Here is a 19,494-nt window from a genome sequence, read left to right as displayed (position 1 = left end):
GCTCAGTCCTCACTTTCTTGATTGGCATAGTATCATTTCACTGTGTGTGTATTTTTACATGCGACTATCCTTTATGATTATACTTCCTTGATATTTTAATACTGTTTTCAACAGTTTTATGTTATTGCATTTGTATTCAATTGTTTCAGTTTTGTTTTTTGCATGTGTTTATTGTTTGAATTATATAATAATTTAGAATGACTGTGTTTCAGTGTTTTAACAATAGAAACTTCTGTTACAATAAACAACATTTCGCGTACAACTACCTAAGCATCAGGTTCAACTTCATTTGCTGAGGAGGTACAGGCCTTACTTCACAGGAAGTTAGGTTACTATGTTTGGGTGGTGATTTTATCTCACTTTCAATCTCACAATATTTCTGAGGATGAATACAAGAAGAAATTTGAGTTCACTTTTTACAGCCCCTTCTTATTTTGGTCTGTCACACTCTGCATTTTTGTTTTTTATTGGTCTTGTTGTTGATCTGATACTTATGCTATCAATGTCACCAGAATCCTCTGCTATACCTCTTATGTTGTCATATTCAGACTGGTCCTTCTTTTCAAACTCTTAAAGAACTCTATGGCCTTGGAAGGCCATATGATTTCTCACTCATTTCATTACCTCTCATCTCCCACCTGTTCTTCAACTTAGATCCAAGTGGGTTTGTTTGTCAGGTTTACTCCCTACTATGTTATGTGGCATGTGTTGACTCCTTTTGGGATTCACGTTTCTAACCTTTTATCTCCTGGAACCCTTCTGTTTCCTGTGATATATCCAATGTCACATTAGCTGGTTGGGTTTGTCAACTCCTAAGAGTATTGAGACCTATCTAGGCAAGATTGCCATCTCTTCATTGGTTTTTTTTAATCAAATTTGCCATATTACTATGTCTTTGACTGCTTGTCTTTACTGTTTATTGGAAGAAACCATTAATCAGAATTTTCTTTTGAGGTATGAATGAACAAAATGCTACAATGTTTTTAAAACATTGCTCTTTATAATTCTGGTTGCTTTTAATAGGCCTGGTATGGTCAGGTTGGTTAAGGCATTTGACTTGTAATCTGAGGGTCACAGGTTCAAATCCCCATCGCACCAAATGTGCTCGCCTTTTCAGCCATGGGGGCATTATAATGTTACGGTCAATCCCACTATTCATTGGTGAAAGAGTAGTAGCTCAAGAGTTGATAGTGGGTGGTGATGACTAGCTGCCTTCCCTCTAGTCTTACACTGCTAAATTAGGGAGGGATAGTGCAGATAGCTCTCATGTAGCTTTGCATGAAATTCAAAAACAAACAAACAAGCAAGCTTTTCATATGATACTTTGTTTACTTCTGGTTGGAGCTAATATTTTAATATATATATATTACATAGTCTACATACTGTAACCAAAATGTCTAGGTTACTCTAATTTCATTTTTGTCTGTGTGATTCTCAATCTCCTAATACTGGGGATAGGTTGTGGAACCTTATCTGTCTGGTTAGCACTAAGTAGATACATAGCCAAGACTAGTTGTTTTTCTCCATCATGCTAATTTGGCAAACTGTCCATTAACTTGTTTCTCTTCGGGTGTGTATCGAGTTTTTGTTTCATGTAGTGATTCATCACCCGTGGTAGCCAGCTGTTTACTGGTCTGTTTTATACAATGAAGGATGTTTCAAACTTGCAACATTTTTTTATAATACATTGCAATCATCAGAATGAATTGAGCTTATACACATCTTTTTTTTTTCCATTTGTGTCAAGTTCATTTCCTGCTTATAGAGTGAAAAGCATACTTGTTCCAGAAGTAGTGTGGTGACCCGATGTATGCTTCGGTTTCATCTATGAGCACACCAGTTATTTCTAGGTATTATTTTCTGCTTGGTTTCACTGTTAGGCACATACTCTGGCCACCTCCATAATTTTCAATAAGGGATTCTAGCTTTGTATGAGAAGAGATAAGACTATATTAAAAGTTTTCATTTTCTTACACTGCAAATGTATTTTCATTAAGTATTTACTATTGGTGGAGGGTGATCACCAATATATATGTATTCAAAAGTGGCACAAAATTGTGAGGTATATAGACTGGTTTGCTTTGCATTTAAGTATTTTAGAAATGTTAGGGGGCAGAAAGAAGATTGAAATAGCTGTGTGAGAAAAAAGTAAGTACCTATTGGAAATACATTTTCAGTGTAAGAAAATGTTAATGTTCAGTGTAACACAATACATTCTAAACATAACATTAACACACTAATGGAAGGATACACACGATTTAGATGTTGCCATACATTAATAAAGACTACATTTTGTCATTGTTGTAGTTGTTTTACTTAAATTAATGCAGTTTGCTATATAGATGTAGAAACATAAAAGTTACTTAGGTAAATGAATTTGTTTTTATGATCTCTTGTAATGAAGCATCAGAAAATAAGAGCACACAGAATTATATTTTTTTTTTCACCAAGTTTTCATGTTTAATATGTAATTATTTTTGTAACATCCATTACAGCTATTTTAAGAAACATCATCAAGAAATAAGTATGAATTACATGTTATTTTCTGCAGCTGGAAAGATGGATTAGCATTTTGTGCTTTGATTCATCGGCACAGACCAGATTTATTAGATTACAGCAAACTGTCAAAGGTGAGGTTCTTGTATGTGGAAGTGTAAAGTACTTGATAAATATATAGATTTGTTTGAAAGTTATTGATTGCAAAATATTTTTTCTTGTAAAACATTAATAAAAAATTTATCAATAGGAAAACATCTTTTCTTTATATGATTCATTCTAACAAATAATTATATACAGGAAATTTTGTTGAATCTTCCTCTTCTTTTAATAATTATGTGACTAAAATAACCGAGAAATATTAGTACAAAATTTTTATCTTCATAGTATTATTTTTAGAATTGGAATTACCTCTATCCATTAACAAATATTAAGACATTCTTATTTTTACAGATGAAAGCATTTGTTTCTGATATATGCATTATTTTTAATTATTATTTGTAATTTTGTTCAAAATAATTAAATGATTATATAATATGTAAAAATATATAATTATTAATTATAGTAATTATATAAATAATTAATCAAATATAAAATGTATAATTAACTGAAAAAATCAGTAAGGCATTTCATAATGGGTGCATGTTGTTGTTTTTTGGATGTTTGAATTTTTCTTTGATGATGAATTTTAAACATACAGAAAACATAATTTGATTTACATTTATCTTGATATATAAAGGTAAATAGTAATCTTTATCAACAGTTTAAGAATATAAAGAAATTTAAACCCCTTGATGTGAATTCTTGTTTGTGGTTAGAGCACCTCTCAAAGAAATTTGTATGTCTGTAGTTTAATTCCTCTGAGGTTTGAAATTCTGGTGTCTGAGGCACTTTAACACACCATCTTGGTCTTGAATTTTTGTAAATTGATGGCCTAGAGGTGGCTCTCCCAGGGTCAGACAGTTGGTCCTATTGGGCTAGGAGTAATTGAGTACTAATTTTGGGCATTCTAAATGGGTGTTGTGGACATTGTGTCTAATGCTGTGTTTGATTGTAATGCTTACCAAGTCCTGGTGTTACTACTATACTCTTGTTTGGTATTGTAGCACATCCCCCTGTAGGACTCCATGGTGGCAGGGTCAGTGGGCACTGAATAATTTTCATTTTCTTATGGTTTCCTCATATCCAGATAAAAATAAAACAGGTAATAGGTAAGCAACCACACATAAACAACTCTGTTACACATTTATCACCCAATTCAGTTCTTCATTCTTTGTCTAATAAATTCTTAGGACATTGTCTCCTTTTTCCATTCAGAAGGGTTTAGAGAGACTTACTGACTTTCCAAAGTTTGCAAAAAAGCTCCATTGAGGTTTTGCCTACAAGTATTCTGATTTTGGTATTTACATCATCACATCCACCTGCCTCTGTGAAGGCAGGTTATTTTAACTATAAGGTATGACTGTATATTCCTAATCCTCTCAAATGTTTCCACTGTCAGCAGTTTGAACATTCAAAGGCATCTTGTTGTGATTCCTTGACTTGTGCTTGTTGTGGCAGCAAAGACCATGATGCTTACAAGTGTCAGTTAGACCCTCATTGCATCATTTGTGATGGTTCTCATCCCTTTTATTTTCATTCCTGTCCTAAGTGACTTGAGGAAAAAGAAGTATGATGCTTAAAAACTGTAAATAAAGTCTCATCCTGTGGTTCTCAAGTTGTCAGCTACTCCATCTTGGACACTATTGCTTTCAGTTCCACTACTACGGTGGAAATGCAGACAGATCTTTCCATGCTTCTCAGTCTTTCTAACATCATGCACAGAGTCTTTTGCCTTCCATGATTGCATGAGTTGGCAAGCCAACATTTGCTTCTATCTCTTTTCCCTTTGTTGCTTCCAGTAGACTGCTCAGGTCAATCTTATTCAACCTTAAGGTGCAGAATCATTATTCAGTAGTGCTCTCAGTCTGAAGTCTCCATCCCATGATAGAAATCTGTCAATCAACTCAACTCAGGCTCTGTAGAGGTCGATAGACTTCTGTCTACAAAACAAAATTGTGTGGTTGCAAAGAGAAGGATTCTCTTGCTCAGCTCTTCTACATTTAAATGAAAATAGTCACACTAATACAGTGGAATTTTTCAAATTTCAATGACATTACGGCCTTGATTGATTGTTTTTCTTCTTTTGGGAAACATTACTGAAACCTGCTGATACTGTCACTTTTTGGCAGTCTTCTTTATATAGGAATGACAGGTTGTATGATGGATGAACTTGTAGAGGTGTGGCACTGCTGGTTGACCAGCATGAAACAACCTTGTCTGTGACACTCACTATACTTTGGAGGCTGTATCTATCCATATTTCCATGTGTTGTACCTTCACTGTTTGTTCTCTTTACCTGTCTGTTGGAGATACTTATGAAAAATTGGATTTTGATACTATAGTAGAACAGTTGCCTGTTCTTCTTCTCTTCTAATTCTGGGAAATTTTAATGGACAAAGTCTCCAATTTAGTGGTGTTGATACTGATGGGAAGGATTGTTTGGTGGAGCACAGATCACACACAACCTTCCTTCTTTCAATAATGGTGCTTTTACCATTTCAAGATGCATACATACAGACACAAGTTGAAAAAATCCCAGGAATGAATATGTAAATTTACAGGAACAATCAAGTGAATAATTATAGTTTAAAAAATTAGTTGCAGAATCTAAGCATTTTATGTAACTTAGATGTTTTAAGTTGTTTTAATTTGAATGATTCTGTCCAATAAACTGCTTCATTGTCTTTAAACTTTATTTTATGAGCAACTGTAACTTAAACGCAGTGTCATCATTTAGACTCTGTTAAGTGTTCCTTTTGTCGTTGGCTGTTCACCTCAAGCTGTTTGACTTTATCATAAAGGCTAAGATACCTATAGCCTCTACTTTATCAGCATGTGCATCAGCAGCTTTCATAAGATCCTCTATGTTATTCTGAATTCTGATTCATCAAGTACAGATTTTCTTTTCAAGTTCTTCTTTTCTTTCTCCTGTTCCATTTTCTTTTCCTCCAAATAATTAATGTAATGTTGCCTTGCAGAAGCTGTAGATGCCAAATGTAGTTTCAGACAATACACAGTAAGGTGTATTGAAATTAATTTTCCATGTCCTTGGCAAGCAGAAAATGAAATCTAGCATTCACAGCATAGGGGTTGAAATTCTTCTTATAATCTCCATTTGCTGCAACACTCACATTTAGGAATCGCTCATACTGCCTGAAAATTTCATCACACTGAGATGTTTGTAACATTTTAGCTCTAATCAGATTGTTGAACATTCTTTTCATTTTTCTTTTACAATCATCCCCATCACATACCACATGTCTGGGATCTAAGCAAAACATATTTCTGGCAACTGGATAATTTATAGGTATTTTTTTCAACTAATTTACCAATATAAATGATACCAGAAAAGATCTGCAGTCTACTTTGAATTTCATGAGTTGTTTTTCACAAATTTTTGAGATATCATTGTCAACAAACATTGGATTTCTTTTTCAGTCACAAAGTCAACCTGCAAATGTTTGTGACTGTTGTATATGTTCTTTTCTGTCACAGTTATTTGAAGTAACTCTGCATTGTTGATAATGTTCGTTTTGGATTTTTTTCTTGACAAAACAGTCAATTAGTTCTTTTACCATACGATCCAGATCCTCACACAAGAATGGAAACATTGAATTGTCTGTCTGTTATGTGTGTAGAAATGGTGTTACTTGGCTAGCAACAGAAACAAAACATGTTAGCTTTGTTACCATCGGTGCATCTTTACAACTGGTTTCCACAACATCATATGATGTGGTACCAGGATTTGATAAATTCCCATTGGACATTTTCTACATATTTAAGCATGTTAAGTCATCTTTCTCAGCAGCAACTACATTTTTTATCCATCAATGGCTATAAAACTTCAGAGGAAAGACACTTGGCCTTGTTGCTGTGATGTAGTCTTCCCTACATGCTAGAGTATCATTAAATATATTTAAACAAGTAATATGGTCTTCAAAGAATGCTTTCTAATCTCCAACCAGATGCCACTTCACCATTTCAAAATGCATAGTGAACTGTGTGCAACCCACAAGAACCAGCATTCACTAAATTTTTCAGATGATTTTTGTTCATTGTTTCTTGCATCTGCCTGTGAAATTTCCAATTAACATTTGGTCTGACCATAGACACTTGCTACAGTTTATTGAGATCTAAATCTTTTGTGGACTTCAGAAAATATTTTAACATGTCTTCTGCAGTTGGATGGCAAATAAATGCAAAACAGTAGTAGTGAGTCCTTATCTGAAATATATAATGAATGCAAATGTTAAGCATGCTGAATTGTAATTACACACACACACACACAAAATGTTCCACTAAAATTTAACAAAACAATCATGTACTTTTACATCTACAAATACAAGGTAAGTATTTATGCAGAATAACTGTAATATGAATTCTTTTTCCTATGGGTTTTATGTGCCTACTTGCAAGAGATCTTGTTTCTATTGTTTATACAGCAGATTTGCTGATCATTTATTTGTGTATATGATACACAATATGTATATGTTACAAATGTAACAACAAATAAATAAAAACATTTTTAAATTCATTTATTTGAACTGAATCTTGATCCAGATATCTTTAATTTAGTTTACCAGGCCACTGCTTTCCCATATTTGCACGTGAATATCCATCTGTGTGGAAGCAGTAACTGATTGTATAACTCAAGCAGCTGTTCACTCTGTCCCCAAAACTTCAACAGGGTATCTTTGTCCATGGTGATCTTTTGCCTGCAAGCAGGCACAGAAGGTTCAAAAAGAGCATAGAATACCTTTCATAGGTATCCCACTCTTTCTAACCACTATGCTTTCCAATGGGCTCATGCCCAAGTTCAGCAGATCAGATATCAAGACCAGAAGGAATTTTAAATTAACTCTTTCAACACTGGCTCAGTTTTTACAACCAATCATTTGACCTCTTTGTACTCATTTAAAGTCTAAAAACCAAAAGATTTATTACTTTTGACTTCACAAAATTTCGCAGTATTTTAGATGATGTTATACGTCTATAACATTTAAAAAATCATATTTTTAGTGAACTATCTTTTACAAAATAAATATTTTTTTGAGTGTATTGAGTATTTATTTTGAATAGTCTGTGTGCAAAGTAATTTTAATGTTAAAATTAAGAAATCTCAAAATTCCTTAAATACATTTCAAACAGGTTTTTTTCAGTAAAACTTGATAGTTTGTATGTTATTTTCTCTACTCTATCTCAAAACAGGATAGATTAATTTTACTGACCTTGTAATCATCAAAAAATCAAAATAAAACAAAATTACTTTTTTTTTTCTTTCTAGAATGACTTCATATTATATGAAATTATATTTTATCGTAAGTAGCTCTTAAATTCATAACAGTATACATCTATTTATAATTAAATTGTATTGTTTTATTGCCATTTGAACTGTGACTAACTACTGTCTGTGCCATTATAAGTTGTAAATCACTCAGGACGTGCAGCTTATGTTTCAAATTTGAGTTGCATTTTCCAGGAGCTACTACAGTTGGTAGTAATAGCTTGTATGCATGCCTCATAAAGCATTTTTATATTATTATTATTTATTTTACTTAACGTAATCTTAACTAACCTAAAAATATCCTTATTTTTACATTTTAGTTGCTTTTATAATTATACATACAGAATAAACAAGAAAAACAAAAAAAAATACTTATCCAATCTTCTTTTTTCTTGCTCTCGGCTGTTGAAGAGAGTTAACCTTATTTTTTATACTACTCATAGTATTGCAGTTAGTAATTTTTATTTCATTAAATAATGCTTCAAATAATATAGACTAATAACATATACAAAATAGACAAGTTTCATTACCTCTCAAAATTTTTCTGACTTTCTTACTCTGTGACACAAATCATTATGAATTCATCCAATTTAGTCATTAACTCTTCCACAGGAACAGTGTTTGGCTAAATGTCAGTTTCACTCAAAGAACATTCAGAACATAACATTATGCAACACATAATTTAATACATGAAACCTTGAGTTTCTATTTGTTATAGGTAATATATAATTAAACATAATTAACAAATTATCCAAGAAATAATATGACAGGTGGGTGTGGCAGGAAGGGTCTGGTCACCTCTTTTTTTTGAGTTGATTGTCTCTTTGACTATAATTGTCCTTTTACACTGGTGGAACATACACTTGCTGTTTATCGATTGTGCCTGCTGACATTTGCTATGAGATGCTGTGCTATCTCTTGCTTTTTCTTTTGGTTGTTTTTGACTCCATCTGACAGGAGAAAGTTTTTTTCTAATACATTGCACAAGGCTGTATTCTACTTTTTTCAAAGTCTAGGAAGGATCTCAAGATTCCTTCTAATTATTGTTATGTTGATTTTATTAACTGTCTCTAAGATTTTGGAGAGAAAAGTTATAATGCTTATTTTGTTTGGTTTCTTGAATCAAACAATCTCTTCCTGTCCACCCAATCTGGGTTCAGTCGACAGAGTGTCACTATGGAGCACCTGATGTGGTTTGAAATCTCAGTCAGGGATATCTTCCTCATGAAAGAACATCTTGTTAGTGTTTTCTTAGATCTCAAGAAGACATATGACACTGTATAGAGGTTTGGCATTTTGTGGGACCTCCATTTAAATGGGTTGCATAGCCATTTGGTCTTTTTATCAATAATTTTTTTACTGGATAGGCAATACCAAGTCCTTGTGTGTTTGATCCTTTCCCATTCCTTCACAGGAATTTGGAGTCCCTCAGGGCTGTTTCTTGAGTGTCATGCTTTTCAGTGCTAAAATCAATGCTATAACTCAACAACTTTCTCCTACTGTTGCAAATGGACTCTATGTTGACAACTTTCACATCTCTTGTATTAACATGAGTATTATTGGGTGGCAGCTTCAGACTGCTCTTAATTGCTTGTTAAAGTGAACTACAGCAAACAGTTTTACCTTTTCTTTTTTCCAGAACCAATTACAAGCACTTTTGCTACCAATAGAGTTTACACCCTAAATTTCATCTTGGTGGTGGTGTTCTTCCCATGGTTCCAGAGGCAAAGTTCGTGGGACTTATCATTGCCATAACCTTTCTTTCATTACTCATATTAGGTAGCTTTATGTTAAGTGCACAAAGGCACTGAACACCTTTTGTGTCCTCTCTTCCACCTTGTGAGAAGCTGATTCATGTTCTTATGTTCAAGATCTGTCATGCTTTCATATGATCCAAGCTGGACCATTGAAGACATTGCACCCTGTTCACCATCTGGGGCTTTAGCTATGCATAGGAGCCTTTTGTACTTGCCAGATTCCCATGAATCTGTTCTTCAACTCTGCCATTTGCACTTTTTTTTTACAATATGCTACTGAGCTTCAATCCTTACCCTAGCACCCCACCTGGGTTTTTTTCTTCCTTCTTCAGTGGCTGTACACTTTCAGAATAGATAGTCTGCTATTCCTCCTTTGTATCCTGCTCAGTTGGGTCTGTCATTAGATGACATTGCTGAGCCCAGTGATCTAACCATCCTGCTTTGGCTTCTTACCACTCTCACACATAACATTTCCTTGAATCATCTGAGGAAGGCAGATACTCCAGATTGGAAAGTACTGTCTTCTCTGTGCTGAGCATCTTTCACCCCATTCTTCTGTTCCTGTTTTCCTGGATGTTTTGAAATCAGTGGGCTCTTCCAGGGTTAGTTGTGGCTTGATGGTATTTCACGTAATCCCATCTATAATTTTTGTGTTTCTGCCAAATTGTATGCAATTTCTCTTGTCTTGGATCACATAGAAGTTAGCAAAACACTGACTTTACTATCTACATTGACTCTCTTAACTGTCTACTGACCCTAGAATTGCTTAACATTAGTTTACAACCTGTTCTCTTAGATATTGTGAAACAGCTGGCTTTGTTTTCTCTGTTATAGCCATTTCTTTCTGGTTTTTCTGGGTAACTGTCTATTCTAGAGAACAAACTTGCTGACACCACAGCTGATTTTATCTGCTCTGATGCTATCACAGCCATGACTGGTCCACATGTGAACTACAGACCTGCTTTCAAGGCTTAGCTTTGTACCAATTGACAGATTATGTGAGCAATATCATAACTAGCTTTTCCAGGTTAAACTTTCTGTTCTTTAGCCATTTTGTTTCTGTAAGTATTTAAAAGAGGAAATTGTCTTGGCTGAACTACACATTGGTTACAATTTTTAACTCATCATTTTCTTTTATCTTGGACTGGTCCAACAATTTTGGCCTTTCTGACATTCTAGTCACAGTAGTCAATGTGTTACAACTATGAGAAGTGACATCATTTTTGAAATATACTTTCTACAGGTTTATTCCTGATGTTGGATGATGTCATTGGTGATAGTGACACTGTCCAACTTGAGTGTTTTTTTCTATTTTTATGAGCCATTGACCTTTTTTATTTTATTTAAGTTTTTTACCTGTTTTTGGACATTGTTTAATTTTAAGCTTGTTTTTCTTTTAAGTCTTTGTAGTATTTTACTTTATTATTTTTTACTGGTTGTTTGGCACAGATAGCCCAATAATTTCACACCAGTAAGCCTAAAACAAACATAATCTTAGACCCCCAACTAAACTTCTGAAAGTGAAGTATGTGGACAGTCCTATCAAAACTGTTTTAATTGGGGTTCATGTTTTGGCAGTTTAAATAACTCATTGAATAGGAGAGTAGATGGACTTATCCATCAAAAAGTGTTTGTATGTCTAGCAAAAGTTATCTTAAATTCCTGGTCATCTCTCAGACTACTGTACCAAATTATAAAAAGTGATTCACTCCATTGTTTCATTCTTTTGCATACATTTATATAACAGTTTTGTTATGGGACAATGATAATGTTTGATGCGAGTAAAACATCATTTTGTTTCTTTGTTAGTACCCAAATTAATTCTTTCTATTTCAGTGATTATTATAATTTATTCATACTCCTTATTTTGCTTTTTTTTTCAAACATTAATCAAATTACATAATATATTGTACTTTGACATGACATATTTTTTTTGACAGGAAAGTCCTCTTGAAAATCTTAACCTCGCCTTCGATGTTGCAGAAAAACACTTGAACATTCCTAAGATGTTGGATTCAGATGGTTAGTATAAAGCTTAACATAGTTTTTAGAAATGAAATATTTTCTGAAATTATGAAAAAAATTATGTTTCTGTATGTAACAAAGTAATGTCAGTGGACATAAATGATGATGGATGTAAATCATAAAAAGGGGATTAGCAAAATCAGGTACCAGTACTCAATATCAGAATAAGTATTTGAGTATATTTCATTGAATTATATTGAAAAAAAATTGGAATTTTTTTAATATGAAATATAGGTAAGTGGAGCAAATAGAAATAAAATTATGAATGTTTATGTTGTTTCTAAAGTGGGTGCAACTGTGTAAGAAAGTATTTTTGCTAATTTTATTATTTGCCAGAAGCAAAGTATTAGGTTGAGGAATAATTTGTGAGCGTTTTTAAATAATTTCATTCAAGCATTACATGCAAGACTATACAATACTTCAATGCATGAACACATTACACCCAAAACATTTATTATGATACTTTATTTCATGTAATACCTAGGTATATAGTATGCATTGTTTTAAACAAAATTGCAAGAAATTAAATGCGAAAAGCAGATGGTGTCGAAAATGCTCGATTTTGTCCACTTGTCATTCCATTTAATGAGCTGAAAATGAAAGCAAAAATTAAAGACATATGAAAATCAAACACACCATCTATTAGAGCAAAAAATTATCTACCAAATGACATGAAATATTTTGAGAAAGCGTTTCATTTATGAATATATTTTTATAACTTGAAAAAACGCTCACGAATTATTCCTCAACCCAATATTTAAAAAAAAATGATCTTAAAGCAGATCAGTTTTCTTCTCTTTTATGACACGGTACTTTTGCTCTATCTTATCTGATTTGAAAGCTCTCATAAAAATCTGTTTAAAAATTTTTTTACTTGACAGCCACATTGATTATTTTCAAATATCCAAATTTATCATAGTATTGTAAAAATCATAAACAATTTATTCAGTTCTGTTTAGGCTTCAAATTTGTTGAGGCAGCTAATGTATTGTTAGATTTTTTTTCTTCTTCTCTCTCTTCTTTTTTGGCAATCATATTGAAATTTCAGTTTATGAACAAAAACATTTGAACCACAACCCATTCTCTTGTAGGTTTAGAATGAGACCTGTTATAAGTGAATATTAACCCTTTCAAAGGCCATATCATTGCATTTGCTGACTTGCATTCAAAATTTTATTGAACTACTGTTTTATTAATTTTATGTCAGTAAGTTTGGAATCAAATTGTAGATTATATTTCAAACTTTAATAATATATATAAGTTAATTTACAAGTAAATATTGAAAGAACACATCCAAATATAGATTTTAGTGAGGCAAGTGGTACGTTGAATGCATTACTGTTTAAAATTAGATGTATGTGATGTCAAAATACTAAGTTTATAGTTTTATACAATTTAGGAACTCAAATTGCCAATATTAAGAAGTTAGAATGTAAAATAAGAATCTTATATCTTTCTGTTTTGCTGAGATATGGCTTATGTACTGAATCAGACACAGCAACCCCTTTTTTCTCTTTCCATTTTTGGAAACAGTCCCTTATATACACTTACTTCAATATATTGAATGACAGCTTATAATGTTTCAAGAGTGGTTTTCCACACCATTTTAACCTTTAAAAAGGCTTTCACATTCTTTCAATCCAAAATTTTAATCAGGTAGGTTGTGTCTTTAGTCTGCTTAAAGTTTCATAGTTTTTAAAATATAAATATATCTTAGTTACTAAGCTTAATAGATTATAGTGAAATTCTATGGTATCATTGTAGTTATTTATTTTTAATTTTTTATACAACTGTATATATAAAACCTAAAACAAATTTTGTTTGGTTTCTTCCATGTGCAAAGTTTTAAAAAGACTTAGCAACCTTTGTACAGCAGCAACTAAATACAAAGCCTATGGAGAGGATAGATAATTGTTTGCTTTACTTCTTGGTCTGTTGTTCTATATTTTTAAAAAATATATTTAATAATTTATTTCTTAATAGTAATAATCTATGTACATGCATATAATGTATAATAATTGAAATATGACTGTATATTACAAAATACCAGTCCATTAAAACACAACCGAGATAGGGAAGACTAAAGATCAGTTTTGTATTACAGGATACGTAACATGAGTGCACCATGTCAATATAAGTTGTGTAATGCTAGCTAGGCATGACTGGAAGGTCAATATACTAAAAAATAATAAATATATATGTAAAAATATATAGTGTTATGAGACTTGAGTTAATTAGATTAATGAAAACAAATGTTTGAAATGTATTTAGGAGATTTTTGGGATGAAGAACATCTTTTTAAATCATAACGTGAAATCACTTTGCCGGCAGACTATTAACAAAACAGACTCTGTTTTCACAAACAAATCTTTAGTAAAAATATTTATAAAAAAATCGAATTTTTGGTGTACAATATAGTTGTGAAGATATACGTGCAGTATCAAAAGTTATAGTGCAGATACATAATGCATGCAAATGTGTAGATAAACTTTATGTTATACTGTGTCTGTAACAAAAGGGTTAGTTGTTGTGTTGGCTGATATTTGGTATTAGTGGTCAACCACAAGGAGCTCTATTTCAAATGTAAAACATTCAGCAGTGGTCTAACATTAAAAAGTAAATAATAAACTGTTTTTTTAAATCTCTTGTGTTTAAAGTGAAAACAAATGTAAAATTTGTTTCTAAGTTTTGTGGTTCAGTTTTTAAAAAAATGTAATCAGTTACAGAACCTGTTGAGTTGTGGCTATTTGAATTTGAAAAATGTGAAATTTTCACAAAATAAAAAATAGGAAATTAGGCTTACAATAAAGGTATTTGATTCCACTGAAGATTTGGTTTGCTTTAATAAAAGTCATCACATATGTACAAAGAACTGTGGGATGTATTAGTGTGTGCAAAGTTGTTTGTTTTAAAATATGAACTAAGAAAAGTATTTACTAATCTGTCTGTTTGCTTTTTATTGGCTTCTTGTTTGTTGAACTGTTTATCTAGGTTCAGTATTGTAACAAATTTGTATAGTTTTATAATGTGCTTATCTTAATTTACCTCAGTACATTATAGGTTGTTTTTAAAGTGAATTTAGAAAAGTCAGCTGTCTAGGTAAGTATTTCATTGTTTATCATATCACAGTTGTGCTTGATTGGAAACTGAAACATTTTCATCATATCTCCAGATGAAGTGGCTGAAAACACCCACAGTGGGTGAAACTCAAAAGATGCCATGCTACACCAGGTAACAAACAATTATGCATGGTGAAAATAGTGCTAACCAATTCTTAAAACACTGCCCCTAACAATTAGTGTTTAGTAGCAGAAAACTTGCATCCTGTGTGCAAAGTTAATATGATGTTCAATTTACATTTGATTACTTGAATCTACTCTTCTCAAGTCAAACAACTGAAACCTATGGTTGTCATGCCTTAAATCACCAGTAGTAACACTAACAAATACAAGAAAACAATGTTGGGCTTTACTGTCTTTTAAAACTAAGGGAGCTATTAAATGTAATATGTACAAGAACACCTGTTGATAACATGCTTATTGATTTGCTATGTTATATAAACTGTCAAGATAGCCATTTGGATAATTTGTTTTAAATATTTCATTGTTTTCTCTGTCTGTATACAGAATTTTCTATTAATTACAAATACGTCCTACTTTTATGTTAGTTTTAACAACCAGTCCTGTGTACTTAGCTGTTTACTTTTGCACTATGACTAAACAAGGAAGGTCCTACTAATGAAATATTTTGTGTTATTTTAATTGTGATTTCACAGACCTTAGTCTTCCATTAATTATAATTAGTGCTAATATATATATATATGTATAATATGTATGTAATATGTATAGTTGCTGAAATGGTTATTGTAATATTTATTTTATAATGACAAAACTATCAATAAGTATATTAAGTATAATATAAAACTTCATACATGCAAAGTAAAATATGCACTTTATCATTCACATCCATATTTGATTTGATATTGATATGGTCATATTAGTTAACTTTTGATACTACCACAATATTTTTTTAGCCTTCTTTGAAATGATATACATTTTTCTTCATTGTCATCTTGCAACAGAGATTGTATGTAACAAATGGTCAGCCTCATCTGTTAATAAAACGTCTTTGACAGTTTTTCAAACCCTGTTATGTGTTATTTGAAACCATCATCATACCTTGGAAAAAGAGAAATAATAAAATCCAAAGTTCTGAAGAAAACGTAATTATAGACAGTTATAAATTCAAAGTTTCCAGAAATAAAATTCAGTACATTCTAACTTTTCTCTGGACATCTTTTCTCAGTACAATGCAGACATGAAGGTTTTTTGTTTTTTTATGTAGATCTTAACAGTACTGCCATGCCAGATGAACGAGCAGTTATGACATATATTTCTTCATATTATCACACTTTTTCTGGGGCTCAACAGGCAAGTCTTTTATGATTAATGCTCATCTGTATTTGAAGTGTGTTATAGATAATAACAATATCAGATATTGTATGTTTCTTCTTTTATTAACCCTTTTGCAACAGGTCACATGTCATTGCATTTGTAGACTTGCATTCAAATTTTTATTAAACTACTATTTTACAAATTTATGTCATTAAGTTTGAAATCAAATTGTAGATTATAATTCAAATTTGAATAATATATATGAGTTAATTTCTTAATTTAAAAGTAAATATTAAGTATAGATTTTAGTGAGTCATGTGGTATGTTGAATGCAGCACTGTTTAAAATTATATTTTTTGTGATTTCAAAATACCAAGTCTATACTTTTATACAAATTAGGAACTCAAATTACTAATACTTACAAGCTATAATACAAAATAAAAACCTCGTATTTTTTTTATTTTGCTGAGATATGGTTTATGTATTGAATCAAACACAGTGGCCCCGTTCAACTCTTTCCAGGCCCAGCATCGCCAGGTGGTTAAGGCACTCAATTTGTAATCGAAGGGTTGCAGGTTCAACTCCCATCACTCAAAAAACATACTCATTCTTTCAGCCATTGGGGCATTATAATGTTACGGTCAATCCCACTATTCATTGGTAAAAGAGTAGCCTAAGCGTTGGCAGTGGGTGGTGATGATTAGCTGCCTTCCCTCTAGTCTTACGCTACTAAATTAGGGACAGTTAGTGCAGATAGCCCTCGTGTAGCTTTGTGTGAAATTCAAAACAAACCAAGCCAGTCGACTCGTTCCATTTTTTGAAATGGTCCCTTATGTACTCTTACTACAGTATATGACATGTGAATAACCAACCAGTAGTTTATAATGTCTCCAGAGTGGTTTTATCAGCTATTTTAATATGTGAAAAGCCTACCACATTCTTTTGATATAAGTTTTCAAATTTATCCTGTGTCTTCAGTTTCCTCAAAGTTTCATATTATTTAAAAGTCAAAATAAATCTTAATTACTGAGCTTAAGAAATTATAGTGGAATTCTGGGGTATCATTGTGGTTATTTATGATTTTTTTTATTGAACTGTATAAATAAAACCTAAGAAAAATTTGATATTCTCCACATGTGAAATTTTAAAAGGCAGAGCAACCTATGTCCAGTAATGACTGAGCACAGCAAGAAGAAACAGTTGTTTACTTTACTTCTTGATTTATTGTTCTATATTGAAAGAAAAATAATTTTACTAATTTATTTTTATATAGTAATAATCTATATAAATATATGTAATGTATTATAATTGAAATGTGACTGCATATTATAAAATATTAGTCCACTAAAGCACAGTCAAAACAGGCAGACTAAAGGTCAGTTTTATTTTACTGGATATGTGACCTGAGTGCATGTGCACCACATTAATGCAAATTATGTAATGTTAGCTATGCACGATTAAAAGGTCAATACCATTTACATATATATATATATGTAAATATATAACATTATGAGACTTAAGCTACTTATGATAAATATTTGTATTTTCATACTATAATATGTAGTCATTCTAGCGTGAAAAAAACATAATTTATATTTTCTGTGGTGGTTAAGAAGTTGGTTAAACGACAGACCCCACGTAAAGTATAGAAAATAACATAAAATATAGAATCTTACAGAAAACAAACATTTGAAATGTATTCAGAAGGATTTAGAGGTTACGCAAATAATATTTGAGATTTTTTGGGAGGAAGAATATTTTTTTTAATCGTAACATGAAATTTTTTTGCACTTGGACTAGTAACAAAACACTTTATTTTCACAATTAAATCTTTAGTAAAAAGTATTTCACTAAAAATCTTATTTTTTGTTCAAGAAATACTTGTTACGTATATTAAAAGTTTACCAAATTTTGTGAAGATACATATGCTGTATTAAAGTTATAGTAGAAATACTTAACATATGCAAATGTGTAGATAAACTAGTATATTATACTGAGCCTGTAATTAAAGGGTTGAAAGTTACTAATTTATCATTAAGTAATTTAGTTTTGTATGACTTTTCACAGATGTAAAACAAATGCATGCTTCCTCCTACATCAGCATATTTACAAATTAGAATAATTTAAAGGAAATTAAGGGAAATTTTTTATCCTTTTTCTTATAGTCTGTGTTCAGATATTTCTGTTTGAAGTTTGGTTATAAGTATACCATCAGTACATGAACTGATCATACCATTAACTAGAATAAAATAAAAATGTTATATTGTCATTTAATTTCTTATCACTGTTTGAGCATTAATATATACAAATTTATAAATTATGTAATAAAAAATCAATTGAAGGAAATCTATAATTAATTTTTTTTCTAACAGATGTCCTTTTGTTTAAAAATGTTCAGTGTAGATAAAGTAGTTTTAAGTAAACAATATATACAAAGTTCATCTAAATTTTTCTTTATTTTAAATAATTAGGGAGCTAAACAACTAATGAGAACATTACATTATCTTGTTTGAAATGAATTGATGTGTACGTATAATTGTAAGCCAAGTTTATTTATTAGCACCATTCTGGAAGTAATTGTGTATAGTATCTTGCAGGCTGAGACAGCTTCTAACCGTATCTGTAAAGTGCTTAAGGTTAACCAAGAAAATGAAAGGTTAATGGATGAATATGAGAGGCTGGTCAGTGATGTAAGTATTATGAATATACTAGCAGATACCTACAAAAGATTTGAATTAAAATTAGTATGTTTATTGAAACAATACTTCTTTAAATATAGGATTTATAGAACACTACAAAATATAATTGTATTTACTGAAATCTAAAAGCTCTATTTGTGTTAGGCCTAACATTAGTTTAAATCTGTATTGAGTATACTATATTTGAATTTGCAAACTTACTTTGTTAACATGAAGATGACCTGAAAAGGTTGAAACATTGTTATCTACTTTATTTTAATAAAAGTTTTAATACACATACTAGTTGTCTTAACATACATTTGTACTTCAAGTGGGTTTCTTGTCATCAATAATTTTCAATTATCTGATAAACTTACTGTTTGATAATTTCTGAAGAAATATTTTTGTTGATGGAAATGTTATTGTATGTATGGTACTTGTTCAACATGTACATTCCAGTTGTTGGACTGGATCAATAAAACCACACCTTGGCTTGAGAATAGAACAGCAGATAATACATTAAATGGAGTCCAAAAGAAGCTTGAAGAATTTCGAAACTATAGGAGAGTTGGCAAACCACCAAGAGTTGAAGAAAAAGCCAAACTTGAAACAAATTTCAACACTCTCCAGACCAAGTTAAGGCTGAGCAATCGTCCAGCTTACCTTCCAAGCGAAGGCAAAATGGTTTCTGTAAGTTATTTTTACTCTGTAAATAATAGTTGTAATCTGTTTCTAATTAAAACAATTTATTATATACT

General features: G+C 31.5%; 1 protein-coding gene across 6 annotated transcripts in view; it reads left to right on the top strand.

Moving 5' to 3' along the window:
• Window positions 1-19,494, top strand: part of LOC143255631 (alpha-actinin-like) — a 110,774-nt gene that overhangs the window by 34,223 nt on the left and 57,057 nt on the right. For all 6 annotated transcript variants that reach the window (XM_076511629.1, XM_076511604.1, XM_076511639.1 and 3 more), the window contains exons 6-10: window positions 2,552-2,630; window positions 11,580-11,661; window positions 16,009-16,094; window positions 18,656-18,748; window positions 19,196-19,426. In XM_076511629.1, coding sequence (XP_076367744.1) covers window positions 2,552-2,630; window positions 11,580-11,661; window positions 16,009-16,094; window positions 18,656-18,748; window positions 19,196-19,426 — 571 coding nt within the window. The remainder of the gene's footprint in view (window positions 1-2,551; window positions 2,631-11,579; window positions 11,662-16,008; window positions 16,095-18,655; window positions 18,749-19,195; window positions 19,427-19,494) is intronic.

This window comes from Tachypleus tridentatus, chromosome 1, assembly GCF_004210375.1.
Source record: "Tachypleus tridentatus isolate NWPU-2018 chromosome 1, ASM421037v1, whole genome shotgun sequence".
Lineage (NCBI taxonomy): Eukaryota > Metazoa > Arthropoda > Merostomata > Xiphosura > Limulidae > Tachypleus > Tachypleus tridentatus.
The sequence above is the reverse complement of the archived record's forward strand: the minus strand, read 5'-3'. Positions and strand labels throughout refer to the sequence as shown.